The sequence below is a fragment of the Amblyraja radiata genome, chromosome 37 (assembly GCF_010909765.2).
Source record: "Amblyraja radiata isolate CabotCenter1 chromosome 37, sAmbRad1.1.pri, whole genome shotgun sequence".
In the NCBI taxonomy this organism is placed as follows: Eukaryota; Metazoa; Chordata; class Chondrichthyes; order Rajiformes; family Rajidae; genus Amblyraja; species Amblyraja radiata.
The window spans coordinates 3,318,427-3,339,870 of NC_045992.1; the positions used below are offsets into that span (position 1 = coordinate 3,318,427).

The 21,444-nt window shown below is 44.7% G+C and overlaps 1 protein-coding gene across 1 annotated transcript; it reads right to left on the minus strand.

Annotated features, from left to right (window-relative positions):
- Positions 1-2,707: 2,707 nt before the first annotated feature.
- slc18a3 (solute carrier family 18 member A3) lies at positions 2,708-5,294 on the minus strand. Its single transcript, XM_033012673.1, has one exon. The coding sequence runs from the start codon at positions 4,800-4,802 to the stop codon at positions 3,258-3,260; it is 1,545 nt and encodes a 514-aa protein (XP_032868564.1). The 5' UTR covers positions 4,803-5,294; the 3' UTR covers positions 2,708-3,257.
- Positions 5,295-21,444: the final 16,150 nt, after the last annotated feature.

Genomic DNA, 21,444 nt, shown 5'->3' on the forward strand with positions numbered 1-21,444 from the left:
CTGTTTTAGTCCGGCGGGCTTCCCTTCTCTGCTAGATTATGCTTGCAATTCTCAGCAACAAATGCCCATAAAGTAACGTCTACAGAACCTGGCGTCGGCGGATAGACACAAGAAAAACTGGATTCACTCAACTGGTCAGACAGCATCTCTGGAGAGAAGGAATAGGTGACGTTTCGGACCTGATACATCACCTTCCTATTCCTTCTCTCCGAAGATGCCGCTTGACCCGTTGAGTTACTCCAGCTTTTTGTTTCCATCTTCGGTTTAAACCGGCATCTGCAGTTCCTTCCTGCACACTGGCGTCGGTGGAGGTAGTTCCTGATGAAAGATGATCAACCTGAAACGTTGCTTCTATTCTGAGAGAGAGTTGGACTTTTACTGAATAACAGAGGCGTTCCCTATCTCCAATAGGCATTATTATCCTAAATGCAATAATCTGAAGAAATTAAGTGTATGGACAAAAGTTGGCTAAGTGCTTCACATACCCCACAAGGGATTGCTCAATCAGACAGCCGAGGATAACTAACGGTTGCTGGTTATTCTGGTCGGTTTTTGCCTCCGCTGAAGTTTGCCGAACTGATGCAGGTTCTAAATAAAGGCCGTATAATTGTCACCATTGTAAACCGTGCCTCGCCCAACACACACAGACAGAGTCCACTCCTCCACAGAGAATGCTCATCCATGCGCCCCGTTAACATATTTCCAAACCACCCGCCACATACCTGAAACTACCTCCAAAACGGTGCAATTCTCGATTAGTTCCAATTTCCAGTCAAAAATATTCGAAATATTTTCGTTTATTGCAATATTTAATATAGTTATAATAGTCCATCCACTTTCATAGCATTGTATGGACGAATTTTAAACACAATCTCGATGTCGTAAGATCACATTCTTTGTCGTGAATTATAGATTTGATTTCATATTGAATCTTGATTGTCAGACTTTTAACGAGTCGCGTTAATGTTGTCTCTGCATTCAAGAGCTGATCGCTTTGTAGCCGCTTTTAACATCGTGTCTATCGGGGTTTCAGTGGAATAGTTGCCCGTGCGAATGTTTGTGGATTTGGGCTTGTGAGTCGCTGTTTGCAACCCGGCTCACGAGAGCTGTGTCCGTCGCATATGAAATTTGAGAATTATTATGTTCACGCTAAGAGATCTTTCAGCAAAGGTAAACAAAAATGCTGGAGAAACTTGGCGGGTGCAGCAGCATCTATAGAGCGAAGGAAATAGGCAATTGCCTATTTCCTTCGCTCCATAGATGCTGTTGCACCCGCCGAGTTTCTCCAGCATTTTTGTCTACCTTCGATTTTCCAGCATCTGCAGTTCCTTCTTAAACAAAAGATCTTTCAGCAAACCCATTTTCTTCAGCAGTGGAATAAAAACTCGGCCGTGGTGACTCCAATGAAACCAATAATAACTCCAAGGTGAATCAGAATCGGAGACGAGTGAAAGTTTATTTTACTCATTCATTAATATGCTGTTTTTAGCTATTATTCCCCCCCCCCCCCCCCCCCCCCCCCAATCTATGAACCAAGAAGCGGTTCTTCCGTGGGACCGAAGTTAATCCGTGTTTACGGTTCCGTTCCTCGGCTACACCTCCTCCACACCGCCCTCTTAATTAATTATTTTGAATGTTATTTTTAATTTCCCATTGAAAACCGCAATCGAGTGAATTCCCACCGATCTGAGTCGGGACAATGTTTTTTTTTTTCAAGACTCAATCCATCGCGGGGGACGTGAATCACAAACCATTTTCCCCTCCACCTTGATTTGTGGCTTTGCTTATCTCCGCGGTTTGCTGTTTACAGGGGAGTTCGGATCAATGGGATTAGAAGTGAGAACAATATCCGAGTAGGGGGAGGGGGGTCCATCCGATTTTAGTAAAAGAACGAAACACTTCTTTCATCTTTAATAGAACAAAATGCCACAGGCGCAACGCAAAAATGTTGAGTTGTGCAATAGAACGTTTATATTTATCGTTCTGCGTTTATATCATCGTTACTTTTTTTTGCAAATCTTTCATTCATTTGTTCTATATCTCTCTCCATCACCGTCTATATCCCCCGTTTCCCTCTCCCCTGGCTTGCGGTCCGAAGAAGGGTCTCGACCCGAAACGTCACCCATTCCTTTTCTCCGGAGATGCTGTCTGAGCCGCTGAGTTACTCCAGCTTTTTGTGTCTATCTTCACGTTTATATTAAAACCAGGGTTGTTCGCCTGAAGTGGAATTCCCAAAAAGTTTGGAACTTATGGGAACATAACATAGTTGTGCGTGTGTTCAAAATTAGTATTATGTATGTAATCACATGTTCTGGAATGTACCTGGAGTGAAAGCTGTGTCCACATTATCTCCAGGTATTTATCAGTTTACTTATTATTTTATGTAAGTTGTCAAGGTTTAAAAATTGTGTCCAGAAAAACAATTAAAACAGTCCCCTCTGCTATCAGAAAGCAGCTCCTTTGCGCTAATTTTTTGCGCTTCAAGCCGTTTTTTTGCCTTCCATCACAGTGGGGAATGTGGGGAATCCGCTGTGGTGGATGTTTATGTTAACTTTTATGTAGTTGCTTTTTTTCCCGAATGGCTATATGGTAATTCACATATCACTATACCTTAATTGGTCCAGGTGCCAATAAAAGGCCTTTGAATGCTTTATTTGGAAATGCATGAACGCTGGCGTGACCAATTCACCGAAACTCACTCATCACCTCTTGTTCCAACCTTTAATCTGACACCAAGTTATGATATAGCAGCACATATAGGTGAAAATAGTCCGTGACAGAGGTTCATTCGCAGAGAGCAATACACCATAGTTTGTTTTTTTCAGTTCAACTCACGGGGGCGATATAAGGAGCATTCGCTACATAGTATTGTTTTTATTCCCATCAGATCCTTGAAAAAATTAATACACTTAGTTCTTTTAATACAGATGTACAACCTAAAACTCACACAGTCATTCGATGAAATTTGCACTAGATATTATTTAAATAATAAATGAGATTTACGTTTTAACGCCGAATCTTGACTGTCACATTTCCACTTGTTTGTCAGTTTCTCCGTTCCGATAAGACCCGAGAAGGTTGCGTTTACATAAATGATACAAATGTAGTGCACGGCAAATATGACAAAATGAAGAATCCGGAGTATATTAGACAGCTAGTACATCACGGAGTTAAGTTGCAATACATTCACTTTTGTCCTGGAAAGATGGGATAGTTTGGAACCTCACTGTTTCGGATGCATCGTCCTCAGGCGGTATCTATTCACTGGAGTCCTCTTGATCGGAGTCAACCAGCACCGAGGACATGGAGTGGTTACCTGGCGAGCTGCCGTGAGATTTCTTGGCCGCCTTGCGTTCTTCCATTTTGATGGTGTCGTACAGTCCTTTTGGCCCCTCCTCCAGTAGGAGATCTCTCTCCGAGAGCGAGGGTTTCATTAGCCACACGTTTCTCAGGAAAAGCAGAGCAGGGGCGTACAGGATGTTGACCAAACCCATGCCGAGGTTGAGCTGCACGAAGCCCGAATTGTGGACGATTTGCCCGGCTACAATGGGACCCAGGGCATAAGCGAGAGAGTAGGAGATGTCGGCTATAGCATACACACTACCGTACACTGAGACATAACGGATATCTACAAGGAAGGCAAGGGTGGGCAAGAGGGCCGTGTCCACCAGGGCTATCCCAAAACAAAGGAAACACAGTGGGATGATGAGTTCTTCAAAGTTCCTGCAGGCCGGGACTGTGCACGAACTTGCCCCGATAATAACCAAACCCAGAGCTCCGTAGAACCATTGTAAGTTGGGATATTTAGCCGCTAGCTTCACCGTGATGTACACGCCGAGGATGTGCGGGAAGAACGCCGGCAGCCACGTTAGTCCCATTTGCCATTCGCTGGCATTCATTGTTTCTTTCATCCAATTTGAGATAGTTGGCTCCAGGAAAGCCAGGGGGATGTTGCAGGTGGTGAGAGCCCCGGCCACCACCGCGATGTAAGGGTCGATCATGAGTTTGTAGATCGGCGTGCCCTGCTGCATGTTCTGGCGGGTTCTATTCGAGAAAGGCGAAATGACGATGAGCAACATGATGCCGTCCAGCAGGGAGATGAGGGAGAGCACTAGGAAGGGGACCCGCTTGCCCGCGAACTGGTACAATATCCCGCCGAAGGGAGGCGCCACCAGGCTCCCGAAGGAGATGAACGCTAATGCGATGCCCAGAGCTTTGCTCCTCTCCGACTCCTCGGTGTAGTTGTCCGCGATCATAGCGATCCCCGAAGTGTCGGCGAACGCGGAGCCCAGACCCTGCATGCTCCTCGCTATAAACAACATGGCATAACTCTCGCCAAAGGCAAACGTGAGCGTGGAAAAGAATATAATGGTGAGTCCAATGAGTAGCGGGATATCGTAACCTACCCTGTCGATGAAAGTGCCGGTTAAGGGGTTGGATAGAAGCTGCAGGATGGCTTTGGATGCGAACAGCACTCCGATCTGTATGTCTTCATTTGGGTTTGGACTCCGCACCAAGACCGGTTTTCGCGTGGTGTTGAGCAACGTTTCGTTTAAAGTCAACGGGGGATACACCAGTTTGTAAGTTCTTATAGTTTCAAGGTAGTTTGGTATAATGGGCACAATCACCATATACAGCATGTTGTCCAGTAACATGGCGATACATACTATCACCAGCAAGATCTTGCGTTGCCGCTTCGGTTCGTGGACCGCGCCGCTGATCTGTTTACTCCGCTCCCCAACCACGTCTGAGAATTTCACCACGGCTGACTTGGCCAGCCCGACCACGGCTGTGGTGGCCATGCTTGTCCAAGCGGCGAGAGCTGTCACAACTCCGGCCCAATCCTCGCCCTGCCCTTTGCTGCCCCGAGTGTCGCGGACGGGACAGTATTTATTACCTAGACGCGGAGCCCCGATAGAGAAGCGGTTCCACCTCCAACACCACCATCAGCAGCAGCGGCAGCAAGTCGGTGCCGGGAAAGACGGGCATCGTGATCGTCTCTGAAGTCCGGGGGAAATGGGCATCCAACTCCCGCCAGCACGGCTAAGTGGGGCTGTACACTCTTCAAACAGGGGGAGTTGTCGGTCCTGCTCGGTTTGGCTCAGTCCACGAATGGAGAGATGCTGGCGATTAGTGGACGGTCACATTGGCAGAATGTGGGAGGGCTAGTGCCGGCCTGTACAACCCTGGGCTCCTCCCTCCTCTGGACTCGGTGAAGCCCATTCACACGGACGAGCGGGCGTGCTCCCCATCCGCTCGTCTCGTCTCCGGCTTCTGACTCTCGATGCTGCTCTTGTGCCTCAGCTGGCTCCGACCGAACCCGCCCCTGATGCTCAACCCCCCCAGCTGATTGGGTCTTCTGCAATCTTGAGCAGTGTTTTGTCCGGTGTAGGAGTAACGTTTCAGGAGATCTGCCTCCTCCTCTCACCCCGAGTGTGGACTGTACAGTATAGATTAGCCACAGAAACTATGTACACTGCTTAGGACGGAATAGATTTATTGCCAAGATAGACACAAAATGCTGGAGTAACTCAGCGGGACAGGCAGCATCTGAGATGCTGCCTGTCCCGCTGAGTTACTCCAGCATTTTGTGTCTATCCTCGATTTAAACCAGCATCTGCAGTTCTTTCCTACAGATTTATTTCCTATTTGAGCACAGGGATTTGGCATAAGATCTTAGTATTTGCAAAACACAAAGTGCTGGAGGAACTTGAAAGGCCAGGCAAGAGGGAATGGACAGGAGACTTTCTGGTCGCGATCCCGCTTCCCCTGTCCCACTTAGGTAACCTGAACGGAAACCTCTGGAGACTTTGCGCCCACCCAAGGTTTCCGTGCGGTTCCCGGAGGTTGCAGGTGGTTGCCGGAGGTTGCAGATCGTGGAAGCAGGTAGGGAGACTGACAAAAACCTCCGGGAACCTCACAGAAACCATGGGTGGGGCACAAAGTCTCCAGAGGTTTCCGTTCAGGTTTCCTAAGTGGGACAGGGGCATTATAGAGTCGTTCAGTTACTTCAGGACTTAAGGTCCCAGCGTCTGCAGTTTCTTGTGTCTCCAGTTCGCATCTGCACAGTGTTTAACTTCTCCAGGGTATACTTGCTATTTGTGTAGGAAGGAACTGCAGATGCTGGTTTAAACCGAAGTTTGACATAAAAGCTGGAGTAACTCAGCGGGACAGGCAGCATCTCTGGAGAGAAGGAATGGATAGCGTTTCTGGTCGAGACCCCACTTTTCATTGAAGAAGGGTTTTGGCCCGAAACGTTGCCTATTTCCTTCGCTCCATAGATGCTGCTGCACCCGCTGAGTTTCTCCAGCACTTTTGTCGTCCCACTTTTCATTTAATGTTCTCGCCGTTAAATGCACCTTATTTATAAAGCCATGGACATTGTAATGCGGTGAAAGTCAATCTGTCCACAGTTTGCTTCCAGCGTGATATTAACTAACGTGTTTGTTCTGCAAGAGACTAATATCATCGCCGCGCAGCGCCAAACGCCCCACAGTGTCATTGAGACGCTCAGGTAAACATCTCGACAAGTGGACACACGAGGAACTGCAGGCGCTGGAGCTTAGAGCAAAACACAATGTGCTGGAGGAACTCAGCGGCTCAGGCAGCATTTATGGAGGGAATGGGCAGACGACGTTTCGGGGCGGGGCCCTTCTTCAGACTGAATAAGTGGGGGGGAGGGGTGAAAAAGATGTGTGTGTGTGTGTGTGTGTGGGGGGGGGGGGGGGGGGGGGGGGGGGGTAGACAAAGCCTGACATGTGTCGTATATTCCCTCTCTCCGTCCACCCCACCCCCGTCCGCCCTAGGCATCCTACTAGTTCCACTGCTCGTATCCCCGCGTTGTCACCTTTTCCACAGCCAACAATGGACCATTGTGGGCTCCAGCTTGTCCTTGATCATCCGTGCTTGCTTTCATTTGTTCTTTTCATACATTTGTTCCTTGTACCTTTCCATGCCTCTGGTTTCCCTCTCCCCAGACTCTCTGTCTCAAGAAGGGTCTCGACCCGAAACGTCTCCTATTTCTTTATCTCCAGAGATGCTGCCTGTCCCGCTGAGTTACTCCAGCTCACTCCAGTGTCTATCCTGACAAATGATAAGTGGGGAGAGCACCACCATCCTGCTCCCCTGTATCCACCTATCATTCCCCAAGCCTTGTCCTGCCGCCACATCTCTTATCTAGCTTTCTCCATCTCCATCTCCAACTCCATCTATCTGAAGAAGAGTCCCGACCCGAAACGTCGCCTGTCCATTTAATCCACAGATGCTGTCTGAGTTCTTCCAGCATTTGTATTTGTTTAACCTGTTGGTTATGCTTACTGGGATTATGACCCCCCATCCCTTGCATCGTAACTTCATCGGACGCCGATCTTATCCGACCCACTTAAACGCGGATGTAAATATTTCACATGAACGCGATCGAGTCAGAAGCAACTAGGTCGGAATATTTTAGTTATGGGGTGAGATTGGATGGACTTGTTTCCGCTGAAACAAAGGAGGCCGAGGAATGACCTGACGGAGACCACAGAGGCAAAGAGAGGGTAGATAGCCGCAAGACGGGGTATGAAAAACAAGTGTTTAAGAAGGAACTGCAGATGCTGGAAGATTTTCGGCCCGAAACGTTGCCTATTTCCTTCGCTGCATTGATGCTGCCGCACCCGCTGGGTTTCTCCAGTACTTTTGTCTACTGTATGAAAAACAAGGGTCTGTTGTAGAAGGCTAAAAAGGGATCTGAGGGGTAAGATTTTTTTTTACACAGAGAATTTTGATATCGAATACACTGCCAAAGGAGATGATGGAATCAGGTCTAAGAGACATTTAGAGAGATACTTAAACAGACAATGGTATCAGGGCAGACACAAAGTGCAGCAGTAAGTCAGTAGGCCAGGCAGCATCTCTGGAGAGAAGGAATGGGTGACGTTTCGGGTCGGCACCATTCTTCCCTCCGACACAGTGGGAGAAGGGTATGGTCCAAATGCAGGCAAATGGGATTCGTGTAGATAGGCAAAAAGGGCGGTATGGACGTGGTGGGCCGAATGGCCTGATTCTGCGCTTGGCGACGCTGTGGGTCTGGAAGGGCGTGTTCCTGAGTCACACAGAATCGTGCCATTCACCCACCTCACTAACCCCATCGCCTCATTCAATGCCCCAGTGGCTGTTCTAGCCCCAGCCTCACCAATGACCCAATATTGTACCACTCACCTACACAATGACTGTAACCGAATTGGCCCATTGACCCTCCAGCCTTCGTGTAGGACGAAACCGGAATACCCGCGAAAAACCCACTCGGTCCAAGTAGGAAGGAACTGCAGGTGCTGGTTTACACCGACGTTGGACACAAAATGTTGGAGTAACTCAGCGGGACAGTCAGCATATCTAGATAGAAATAATGGGTGACGTTTCGGGTCTGAAGTAGGGTCTCGACCCGAAATGTCACCCATTATATGTTTCAATTAGATGGCCTCTCATCCTTCTATCCAGAGATGCTGCCTGTCCCGCCGAGTTACTCCAGCTTCTTGTGTCTACAATCGGTCCGAGTAGAGCGTGCTAACTCCACGCACGTAGCATCAGAGGCCAGGAATGAATCTGACTCTTTGAAGACGTGAAATGACAGCCCCGCTTGCGGTGTATTGTGCTTCCTTTAGATCCCTGGTTTCACCTTTGTGGGATTATCTACCCCCCCCCCCCCCCCCCACCCCTATGTTCGAAGATAACAATGATATGGCAACTCGGCGGGTCAGGCAGTGTCTCTGGGGGAAAGATTCTCGTTCCTTTTGCTCCAGAGATGCTACCTGACCCGCTGAGTTTCTCTAGCCCTTTGTGTCTATCTTCAGTGTAAACCAAGGAATCTGCACTTCCTTCTTTCCAACCCAATAAAGAGCCAGAGGCCCGGGTTCGTTTCTGACCAAGGGTGCTGTCTGTGTGGAGCTCTGTGTTCTCTCTGTGGCCGCGGGGGCTTCCTCCGAGTCCTCGGGTTTCCTCCCACATTTCAAAAAACGTGGAGGTTAATTGGCTTCTGTAAACTGTCCCTCGTGTGTGGGATAGAACTGGTGCACGGGTGTTGGCTGGTCGGCGCGGATTCGATGGGCCGAAGGGCCTGTTTCCATGTTGTATCTCTAAAAGTAAACTAAACACGAACCGGACTCTCCCGGACTCAAATGGCCGACTAGTCTCGTGCTACTGGTGTTGATCAAGGTACATTGTTGTGTTGCAACGCTCAACATAAAGCGACCCACGGACACAATAACTACATCACACCTGAACACCTCTGGGTCTTTCTAATGTTTGCAGCACGCTGCTCTCGATGCCTTTATCTGCGCGGAATCTGCCGAATAAGGGTAATAGCACTCAGATCTGCCAAGCCTGTACATTGGTGGGAATACATTCTATGTCGAAAACATTGTAGTTCGAATCCCAACCCAGAGGCACCAGCACAGTATCTTCGCCGTTAGAGCGCACGGCTTAAGAGAGTGCAAGGTACACAAAAATGCTGGAGAAACTCAGCGGGTGCAGCAGCATCTATGGAGCGAAGGAAATAGGCAACGTTTCGGGCCGAAACCCTTCTTCAGACTGATCGGGGGTGGCGGGGAGAAGGAAGGAAAAAAGGAGGAGGAGGAGCCCGAGGGCTGGGGGATGGGCAGAGACAGCTCGAGGGCTAAGGAAGGGGAGGAGACAGCCAGGGCTAACAAAATTGGGAGAATTCAATGTTCATGCCCACCGGATGCAGGCTAACCAAGCGGTATATGAGGTGCTGTTCCTCCAATTTCCGGTGTTGCTCACTCTGGCAATGGAGGAGACCCAGGACAGAGAGGTCGGATTGGGAATGGGAGGGGGAGTTGAAGAGCTGAGCCACCGGGAGGTCAGGTAGGTTCTTGCGGACCGAGCAGAGGTGTTCGGCGAAATGATCGCCCAACCTCCGCTTAGTCTCACCGATGTAGATCAGCTGACATCTAGAGCAGCGGATGCAGTAGATGAGGTTGGAGGAGATGTGGAACGCCTCATCCTGGGAACAGATGCGGCGTAGGCGGAGGAATTTGGAGTGGGGGATGGAGTCCTTACAGGAGGCAGGGTGGGAAGAAGTGTAGTCCAGATAGCCATGGGAGTCAGTGGGTTTGTAGTGGATGTCGGTCAGAAGTCTATCACCTGCGATGGAGATAGTGAGGTCAAGGAATGGTAGGGAAGTGTCGGAAATAGTCCAGGTGTATTTGAGTGCCGGATGGAAGTTGGTGGTGAAGTGAATGAAGTCAGTCAGTTGTGTGTGGGTGCAGGAGGTGGCTCCAAAGCAGTCGTCGATGTAACGGAGGTAGAGGTCGGGGATGGAGCCCTGGTACGTATTGAACAAGGATTGTTCAACGTACCCGACAAAGAGGCAGGCATAGCTGGGGCCCATGCATGTGCCCATAGCTACACCTTGTGTTTGGAGGAAATGGGAGGAGTCAAATGTGAAGTTATTGAGGGTAAGGACCAGCTCCACTGAGAGTGCAATCCTTCCAATGCGTGGAAGATTTGCCCGCTCCCTCAAAGCCAAGATAAAAGGTCGCAGACCCAAATCAGGATGCTTCAACGTGCCTTGACTCATACTTATATCCCAACAATAAATAAATCAGTCTGAAGATTAAGAAGGGTCTTGACCCGAAAAGTCGCCTGTCTATTCCCTTCTTAGATGCCGTGTTTATCCTGCCCCCTTCCACCCATATCCATCCCCCCAGCTTTACATTTCACTCCTCTCCTTATCTGACACCCTTTTGTCTCCTTTTCATCTCCAGCCTTTGTCACTTACTGCGTCCATCTATCTGCTAATCAAACTCTCCCTCACCGGTTTCCACTTGACTCCCCCACCTCTCTTTTCCAGCTTTCTCCCTCCCCCCTCCCCATCAGTCTGAAGACGGATCCCAACTTGAAACGTGGAGAGTGCATTCTCTCCACAGATGCTGTCTGACCCGTTAAGTTAGTCCATCCCTTTGTGTTTTGCCCCATGAGCTGTGTAGATGTATAGCAAGTGTGATGGCCACAATCCTACATTGTCGAGAGCAATAAGCAGGCTGTACTACGGGATCAATGTGACCTACCTATATTTTGACTTTCTGCCTGACTCAATACAGATGAAATGACATTCTGCTAGAGTTGCTTCTCAATTTTAATCAACTATATGGCCAACTCACTTTTCGAAATGGGACTTTATTGACATACGTAGCTTGCCAAAAGTAAAGTAAGAAAGCTTTTAAATTTTCTGTGGCCAGCACATTATTCCTCTGACTCAGTGAGGTCAAGTACTTGTGCATAATTAATATAAATGTCCTTGTCATCACTTTCACTACCTTCATTTGCAAAATAGAACATTTAAAGGACTTGGCATTGTGGAAAGCAAACATGACTCAGAATCATTGGTGGAAATGTCTTTCCATTCTTCAAGCCATTCACAAAAATGTCATTAAATCATGACTAAGTCTGAATATCATTATGCTATTTATATCAATATGCCATTATAAATTGACCAACGTATGAGGCATGAATTGACAAAATGTTCCATTGCACAATAACATTTCATGGGTGATCTTGGATTATGACATTTGAATTTCAAAAGTCCACAGTATTACTTTCTAAAATGTGCAACATGGAGGCAGGTCTTATTCAACGGATGGCTATGAAACTATAAATTCAATCATAGCAAATTACATCATTGTAGATATGGATTTCAAACTCGTGCAAGTAACAAAGTGCTGGAGAAACTCAGTGGATCTGACCGCATCGGTGGGTGAAATGGACAGACAATGTTTCAGGTCTTCAGACGCTGTTGGTTCAATTGGTCCAAATCCTCTTGAAAAATTGACATTGCCAAATTCAATATGATTATTGAATACATTTTCCAGCAATTACACTCTTGTATCAAAATTTTCATCAGATGACAGAAGTTGCCTTGTGCTATTAGCTAATGTAATATTAATAACTGGCATAGCTCTCTCTAATTATAACCTGTCAAGTGGGGTTTCCCTCAATTGTAGCTATTTGATCCTGTTGCAATATACATTTTCTCCCATTTACAAATACCGACAAGAGTCAAGTTCAAGTTCAAGTTCAAGTGAGTTTATTGTCATGTGTCCCTGTATAGGACAATTAAATTCTTGCTTTGCTTCAGCACACAGAACATAGTAGGCATTTACTACAAAACAGATAAGTCAGTGTCCATATGAAGTTACTCCTTTACATTCTCCAAACTCTAGATACTGCTTTTATTGTATTGTATTCAAATTTATTGTCATTGTCTCAATTAGAGACAACGAAATGAATTTTCCTTACAGGCAGTATCATAAATATAAATAAATAATAAATAATAAAACATATTAAAAATAAAATTGAATTAAAAAAAGAAAAGCACAAACACAGAAAGTCCACGACACAACATAACACAGTGGCACCAAGGTGAGGAAGGCACCATAGTCCAGCCAGCCTCCCCTCCGATCTTCCCAGATGTTCATCCGTGGTCTGGGCCTTCCGAGCACCCGCAGTCGCCGCACCGGGCGGCCCGATGTTCAGGCCCTCACGCCGGGCTGGTGGAACGCCGACGCCGATCCCCGATGGTGAACATCCTCCTCCTCAGCGGCCCGGACCTCCTGATCAGCCGCCTCCCGCAGCCGGAGTCCGCAGCTCCCGAGTCCACAGGCCGAGCCGGGCGGAGTCGCAGGACCCCGCGTTGTTGATCAGCGCCGCCCGCGTTGGGAGCTCCGCAAACCGCAGCTCCATGATGTCGGCGCAGCAGGTCCAGCACTCCGGGCTCCAGACGGCGATCCCCGGTAAGGCATCGCCAGCCCCGCGATGTTACAGCGCTGTCCCGCCGCTGCTGGAGCTCTGGTCGATCCCGGCAGGAAAGGCCGCGCCAATCCAGTAGGTAGGCCGCTGGGGGTGTGAGGACGCGACTCGAATAATAGTCGCGTCCTCTCCAGGAAGCGACCGAAGGACGGTATCCCCCTTACCGTGCCCTCTTCCCCCACATAAAGACATTTAAAAAAACATAAAAAACACACTTTAACATAACTAAAAAACAAAAAAACAAAAAGATACCGGGCTGAAGGTGGAGGCTGCTGGCACCAGCGCCACCGGAAGTACATTTCCTCTTGACATGGACCTCTGTTTTGGAAATAACATTTCTGAGGCAAATATTGGTATTTTATGGACAATTACTGGGATTGTACTTTGCCCCCAAAGGAGTACATTATATTAATAAATATTTCTTAGAATTTAGGTCAATGGCTGCCATTTTGGAGATAATAATTCCCAAAAAATGATTGGCATTTGAACTTGAATATCACTGTATTTTAATTGGTACACGTGACAATAAAAGACCTTTGAACCTTTGAATAACCTGGGTTTGAAATTAAATTCAGAATAGAGTTGTTCAGATTAAGTTTCTGGAACATAGAACAAATAACAGCACAGCTTGGGAGCAGGCCCTTCAGCCCACATTGTCTGTGTCAAGCATGATGCCAAGCTATCATAACCTCCTCTTCCTGCACATGATCCATATCTCTCCATGTCCATGTACATATCCAAAGCCTCGTAAATTACACTCTCACATCTAAAAGCCTCTTAAATGCCACTATCTACTTCATTCATATCTTCCATGATCTCAAAAACTGCAGAACTGTTCAACATCCCCTTGTTTCCTTAAAATACCCAAGCTTTATGAACCAATTTGTAAATATTATACTCCTGATGTGCCTCTTTCCTCTATGTTTCTGACTCAGACATCTTTGACTGATGACGTTCAGCCCTTTACCCTGGCCTGCCAGTGTAAATTAATGCCATCAGCTGAAATTTGAGATCATGTATTACTGTTTCACAAAGACTGGTGGAATATTTGGTAAAGGAACTGAACCTACCTTTGGTGAAGGTAGAATGCATGGCTGAAAATGAGATGATACTATGCAGCTGTATTCCCTAGAAAAGATGATGCAGGTTGCTCAAGATTAAAGATATTTGACTGGACAGTATAGACAAAGGGTTATTGGAAGGCAGGAGACATGCCAATATTGCAACCCTGTTTAACATCAGCAAGAATAATTAAACTAGTGAAGTGCACTCCAGCCAATTTAATGTCAGTGGTAAGGAAACTGAAAATAAAATAACATGGAGAAAAATTAATTGGCATTTGAAGTAGTATTGCCTTATAACTAAAAGCCAGCATTGATTTGTTAAATGGCAAATTGTGTTTGACTAATTTGATCAAGTCCTTGAAGGACTAATGGAGAGTGCTATTAAAGGGTAATGTAATTGATGTGCGTTTCTGGACGTTAAAAAAAAACTCTTTGACAAAGTACCATCTAGTGAGCTTGTTTGCAAAATTTAAATTTATGAGATCAAAGAGGCAGTGGCACCAAGGATATAAAATTGGCCAAGATGCAAAGTAGAGAGTTCAAGAAGGAACTGCAGATGCTGGAAGATCGAATGTACACAAAATTGCTGGAGAAACTCAGCGGGTGCAGCAGCATCTATGGAGCGAAGGAAATAGGCAACGACAGTTGCACATGGTCATTTTATGTGAAATATTGTGCTTTCAAGTAATTTTAGTGAACACAGTGCATCAGTCTCGACTCACTGATTCATGCAACAAAAGTATACTATATTAATGGACAGTTTTGCTACAAGCTGAATGCTTTCCAATTGTGTTTCTGTTCAAAGGCAGAAAAGATTATGCATCAATGTGGATAATTTGGTGAAGATGCTCATTTCAAGGCAGCAATGGCAGCTTATGTCACTTTGAGCATCTCCTGGTTCTGTTTTCCAAATGATGAGGAATAACGCCTAATCTTTACAACTCAATAATGGAAGAATGCAGTTACATTAATACTGTGACCAGTTACTGCTGGAAGAATAATTTCACCATGGGTTTCAATCTAATAGATTTTGACCAAGCAATGGAAAATTGCAAGTTAAAGACAAAATATCTCCAAACCGAAGCTAGAAACTTCCAGAAACATTAATTGGTGAAGTGAGTGCCCGCATATCTAATGGAATATATAGTAGAAAAAAAGCTTATTTCACAGAGGAATGTCCACGAATGCTATAAACATGTGGCAAAACGTAGAAGCAGATTGATTACACATGTTGGTGGGCTATGCTGCTTTAATGTACAAGCTAGGTTTTGCTCTTAGGGCTAAGGGAATCAAGGAATATTGGGAAAAAATGCTGTAACGGTGTACTGATTTTGGATGATCAGTCATGGTAATATTGAATGGCGATGCTGGTCCGAAGGGCCAAATGGCCTACTCCTGCATCTATTTTCCGTGTTTCCAAGTACAAATAAGTACTTGGTCTTACAAGTACTTCTTGTAAGTACTGAATGTCCATTGGAACTGGAGGAAGTGTTAGTTTAGTATATAACACACCTGCTGAAGAATATTTGGTAGTATCTGTTACACACCTATGTCCATCCGAATTTGCAATTACCTGCACAATGTTCTTATAAGAGCGTCACATGCACTGTAGTGGAGCACATATTCAAAGCTTGTCATTGATTTCTTCATGAGAATTACATTTTGAGAATCCAAAATAAAAAAACGTTGTCCATTTGAATAAAGGAAACAGTTTCTAAATACTGGAACAGCACAATATTTTAAATGCACCATCTTACATTGTTCCATTGTAAAATTACCCTGCGGATGGTCATAGATTCTAGTGTTCAATCTGTGTTTTTTTAAGTGTGTAGCTAATCTCCACAGTGTTTAATACATTGCCGATTTTTATTTCATTTGTATATTTTGAAACATTGTCCAGTTACCCACATAATTAATATACCGATTATATTTATTATTGTTATTAATATACAGTATATCAAAGCATCCGTCAGTCCTAGAACATACCCGAGATTAACACAATTGAATTATTTCAAGATCTTTGACATGAAACCTTAACTCTGTTTGAACCTGTGAATATTCAGTATTTTCTGTTACTATTACAGATTTCCACTATCTGTAGATTTAAAAAAATAATTCACCACTAACTCAGGCCGTCAAGTCAAGAGAGTTTATTGTCATGTGTCTCAGATAGGACAATTACATTCTTGCTTGCTACAGCACAACAGAATATAGTAAGCATAAATACAGACCAGTCCAGTGTGTCTATATAGCATAGTTCATGTATATACACATAAATCAACAGATAAAGTGTAATAGGCTGTTATAATTCAGAGGTTGTTTGATGGCGAGTGGGGCTGATGGCTGTGGGGAAGTAGCTGTTCCTGAACCTGGATGTACCAGATTTCAGGCTCCTGTACCTTCTACCTGATGGCAGCGGAGAGATGAGTGTGTGACCAGGATAGTGTGGGTCCTTGATGATGCTGGCAGCCTTTTTGAGGCAGCGACGGCGATAGATCCCTTCGATGGTAGGGAGGTCAAAGCCAGTGGTGGACTGGGCAGTGGTCACAACTTTCTGCATTCTTTTCCGCTCCTGGATGCTCAAGTTACCGAACCAAGCCACGAGAAAACCGGTCAGCATGCTCTCTACTGTGCACCTGTAGAGGTTAGAGACAGTCCTCTTTGACATACTGACTCTCCGTAATATTCTCAGGAAGTAGAGGCGCTGATGTGCTTTCTTTAGAATTGCATCAGTGTGCTGGGACCAGGAAAGATCTTCGGAAATATGCATGCCCAGGAATTTGAAGTTCTTGACCCATTACACCATCGACCCCTCCAATCTGAAATGGGGATACGGGGAGAAGGCAGGCACGGGGTTCTGATTGTAGATGATCAGCCATGATCACAGTGAATGGCGGTGCCGGCTCGAAGGGCCGAATGGCCTACTGCTGCACCTAGTGACTATTGTCTAAAACAACTAGACTCTCTACTTTGCAGGTACACAAAAATGCTGGAGAAACTCAGCGGGTGCAGCAGCATCTATGGAGCGAAGGAAATAGGCGACGTTTCGGGCCGAAACCCTTCTTCAGTTCTGTATTTATGCTTACTATATTCTGTTGTGCTGTAGCAAGCAAGAATTTAATTGTCCTATCTGAGACACATGACAATAAACTCTCTTGACTTGACTTGAATGAGTTAGTGGTGAATTATTTAAAAAAATCTACAGATATTGGAAATCTGAAATAGTAACAGAAAATACTGAATATTCACAGGTTCACAGGTTCAAACAAAGTTAAGGTTTCATGTCAAAGATCTTGAAATAATTCAATTGTGTTAACCTCGGGTATGTTCTAGGACTGACGGATGCTTTGATATACTGTATATTAATAACAATAATAAATATAATCGGTATATTAATTATGTGGGTAACTGAACACTGTTTCAAAATATACAAATGAAATAAAAATCGGCAATGTATTAAACACTGTGGAGATTGGCAATACACTTAAAAAAACACAGATTGAACACTAGAATCTATGACCATCCACAGGGGAATTTTACCGTGGAACAATGTAAGATGGTGCATTTAAAATATTGTGGTGTTCCAGTATTTAGAAACTGTTTCCTTTATTCAAATGGACAACGTTTTTTATTTTGGATTCTCAAAATGTAAATCTCATGAAGAAATCAATGACAAGCTTTGAATATGTGCTCCACTACAGTGCATATGACGCTCTTATAAGAACATTATGCAGGTAATTGCAAATCCGGATGGACATAGGTGTGTAACAGATACAGTACTACCAAATATTCTTCAGCAGGTGTGTTATATACTAAACTAACACTTCCTCCAGTTCCAATGGACATTCAGTACTTACAAGAAGTACTTGTAAGACCAAGTACTTACTTGTACTTGGAAACACAGAAAATAGATGCAGGAGTAGGCCATTTGGCCCTTCGAGCCAGCATCGCCATTCAATATTACCATGACTGATCATCCAAAATCGGTACACCGTTACGGCTTTTTTCCCCCAATATTCCTTGATTCCCTTAGCCCTAAGAGCTAAACCTAGCTTGTACATTAAAGCAGCATAGCCCACCAACATGTGTAATAAATCTGCTTCTACGTTTTGCCACATGTTTATAGCATTCGTGGACTTTTCTCTGTGAAGTAAGCTTTTTTTCTACTATATATTCCATTAGATATGCGGGCACACACTTCACCAATTAATGTTTCTGGAAGTTTCTAGTTTCGGTTTGGAGATATTTTGTCTTTAACTTGCAATTTTCCATTGCTTGGTCAAGATCTATTAGATTGAAACCCATGGTGAAATTATTCTTTCATAAGAATAACTGGTCACAGTATTAATGTAATTGCATTCTTATATCATTGAGTTGAAATGATTAGGCGTTATTCTTACCATTTGGAAAACAGAACCAGGAGATGCTCAAAGTGACATAAGCTGCCATTGCTGCCTTGAAATGAGCATCTTCACCAAATTATCCACATTGATGCATAATCTTTTCTGCCTTTGAACAGAAACACAATTGGAAAGCATTCAGCTTGTAGCAAAACTGTCCATTAATATAGTATACTTTTGTTGCATGAATCAGTGAGTCGAGACAGGTGCACTGTGTTCACTAAAATTACTTGAAAGCACAATATTTCACATAAAATGACCATGTGCAACTGAGCAATGCTTAAGTAAAAAGGAATTTAAATGAACATCTATGAAGTGTAGTATTCTCAACATACTTTTGTATTTGTAATTACAGTGAATCAAACGTGCTACTTTTAACATTACTAAGATTCTGGATGAACAATTCAGTTTTTAAATTCAAGCAGAATAAGATGTAATATTGCTTATAAAATAGAAAATATTTGACAGGACAGTCTGAATCCATGAAATGCACAGTTAATGTTTCATTAGAATTTCCAGCTTTTTGTGTTTATTTCAAATGTCCAGAATCTGCACTATTTTGCTTTTCATCGCAATATTCCATCAATACTCACATGATAACACTACTTTATTTAGATATTTTCAAAAGATAGAAATTCAATTAATTACATTGTGAAAATACTATAGATGAAGTTATAGAGATGGGCCGACATAGTTCAGTGCACAATTCTCCACTTTGGAAATAAGACTAGGGCAGGCAGTTCACCTCTAGTGGAGTGGAAGGATCTTTGGATCACATCTCTTCAAAGGCTGAGATTGAACTAGATACAACTTTTTGGAGACAACCCAAGTCTGTCATTTTGTATGCAAAAGAATAGATTGCAAAAGCTCTGAAGCAATGCCAAAAAATGTACCATTACTTGATGAAGTTGTCCTGAAGTATTATTAATACCCATGGACCTAATTACTGCAAAGTAAATACCCGGCATAGATAGACACAAAATGCTGGAGTAACTCAATGGGACAGGCACCATCTCTGTAGAGAAGGATGGGGGATGTTTTGGGTCTGAAGAAGGGTCTCAACACAAAAAGTCACCCATTCCTTCTATCCAGAGATGTTGCCTGTCCTACTGAGTTACTCCAGCATTTTGTGTCTATCTTTGATGTAAACCAGCATCTGCAGTTCCTTCCTCCGCACAACATAGATACCTTGAATGTCATCACAGATGATGGATAATACAGGCAGAAAAATTGGCAAACTGGAGCTGCCCACTTTTCCATACCCACTCCCAGTCAAATCTGCAGTTAAATTTTCTGGTATGAAATAACTGCATTGATTCTCGCCTGCTAGTGCCCAGTGGCTTTTAAGTTCCAAGCCAACAAAAATGAATCTTCTGTGGCTTTCATACAGGGTGCAGCATTGCTTCTGAAACTCCATCACCATACATAGAAACATAGAAACATAGAAACATAGAAAATAGATGCAGGAGGAGGCCATTCGGCCCTTCGAGCCATGGCTGTTGTCCCCTATCAATAACCCGTGCCTGCCTTCTCCCCATATCCCTTGATTCCACTAGCCCCCTAGAGCTCTATCTAACTCTCTCTTAAATCCATTCAGTGATTTGGCCTCCACTGCCCTCTGTGGCAGGGAATTCCATAAATTCACAACTCTCGTACAGTAGGCAACATTCTCATTCTCATCCAAGGTGTTCCTTCTATCTCCAACCTGGTGGAGCTGCCTTCACTTCCTTCCATTTACACCCATCCACTTGTAGCCAGAGAGTTTCCTACAATGGCTTCTTCTCCTGGCCTTGAAATATTTCCCCTGGAGTTTGAAAGACGCAACTAATCACCTCATTCTCCATCTACGCAATGTCCTTTGCTGACTTTGTCTGTTGACATTGAGCCAGTTTTCATAAGCACCACATTCCACAAACTGACCACGACCTTGTCTCAGATGATTCAAATTTATCTCTTGTTATCTGTCGGGAAAATATAATGAGGTAACTAAGGCTGAATACATAACAAAATCTGAGGACACACACAACTGACTCGATACCCTTTGATAATGATTATCTTTGTGGCTAACCTAACCTAAGTGGAGTTACTGACACCATTTACCATCATGAAGACCATTCACCTCCATCACAAACATAACCTGCCTCAACCCCACTTCCACCCAGCCTGCCTTGAAACCTCATCAATAGTTCACTTGACAGTCCTTCAATTTCATTAAACCTCTCTTGATCCAAACCTCTGCTGCCCATACCTAGTATAGCACATTAGTACAGGTATGTGGATAAAGGTGTGGTATATGGGCCAATGGGTCTATCTTCAATGGGGCATCTTGGTTGGCCTGGGTGGGATGACCAGAGGGCCTGTTTCCATGCTGTATGACTCTATGACACTTTCTGATATTCCTGTTCTCACTGACCTGAACTAGCCCTTGTATATATTATTATTTTAAACCCATCTTCATACTTGAAAAAAACAATCTGCTAGAAGGACTAATTGGGCCTGGCAGCATCTGTGGAGGAAAATGGACAGTCAATGTTTCTGATTGAAACAATTCACTTGGACTAGGGTTGTAGACTGTCCATTTCCCTCCATAGATGCTGTCTGGTTCGGCCAGCAATTTGATTTTTTGTTTGCTCCAGGTTCCAGCATCTGCTGTCCATTGGGCTTGGACACTCTGGAGTTTAGAAGGATGAGAGGGCATCTCATTGAACCGTATAAGATTGTTAAGGGCTTGGACACACTAGAGGCAGGAAACATGTTCCCGATGTTGGGGGAGTCCAGAACCAGGGGCCACAGTTTAAGAATAAGGAGTAAGCCATTTAGAACAGAGACGAGGAAACACTTTTTCTCACAGAGAGTGGTGAGTCTGTGGAATTATCTGCCTCAGAGGGCGGAGGAGTCCGGTTCTCTGGATGCTTTTAAGAGAGAGCAAGATAAGGCTCTTAAAAATAGAGGAGTCAGAGGATATGGGGAGAAGGCAGGAACGGGGCACTGATTGGGGATGATCAGCAATGATCACATTGAATGGCGGTGCTGGCTTGAAGGGCCAAATGACCTACTCCTGCACCTATTGTCTATTGTCTGTCCCTTGTGCTTCCTCTTCGCATTACATCTTTGACGTGTCTATTTCTCCAAACTCCAGCAGGCTCCCACCTTGTTCTCCATTTCCAGGAAGGTGA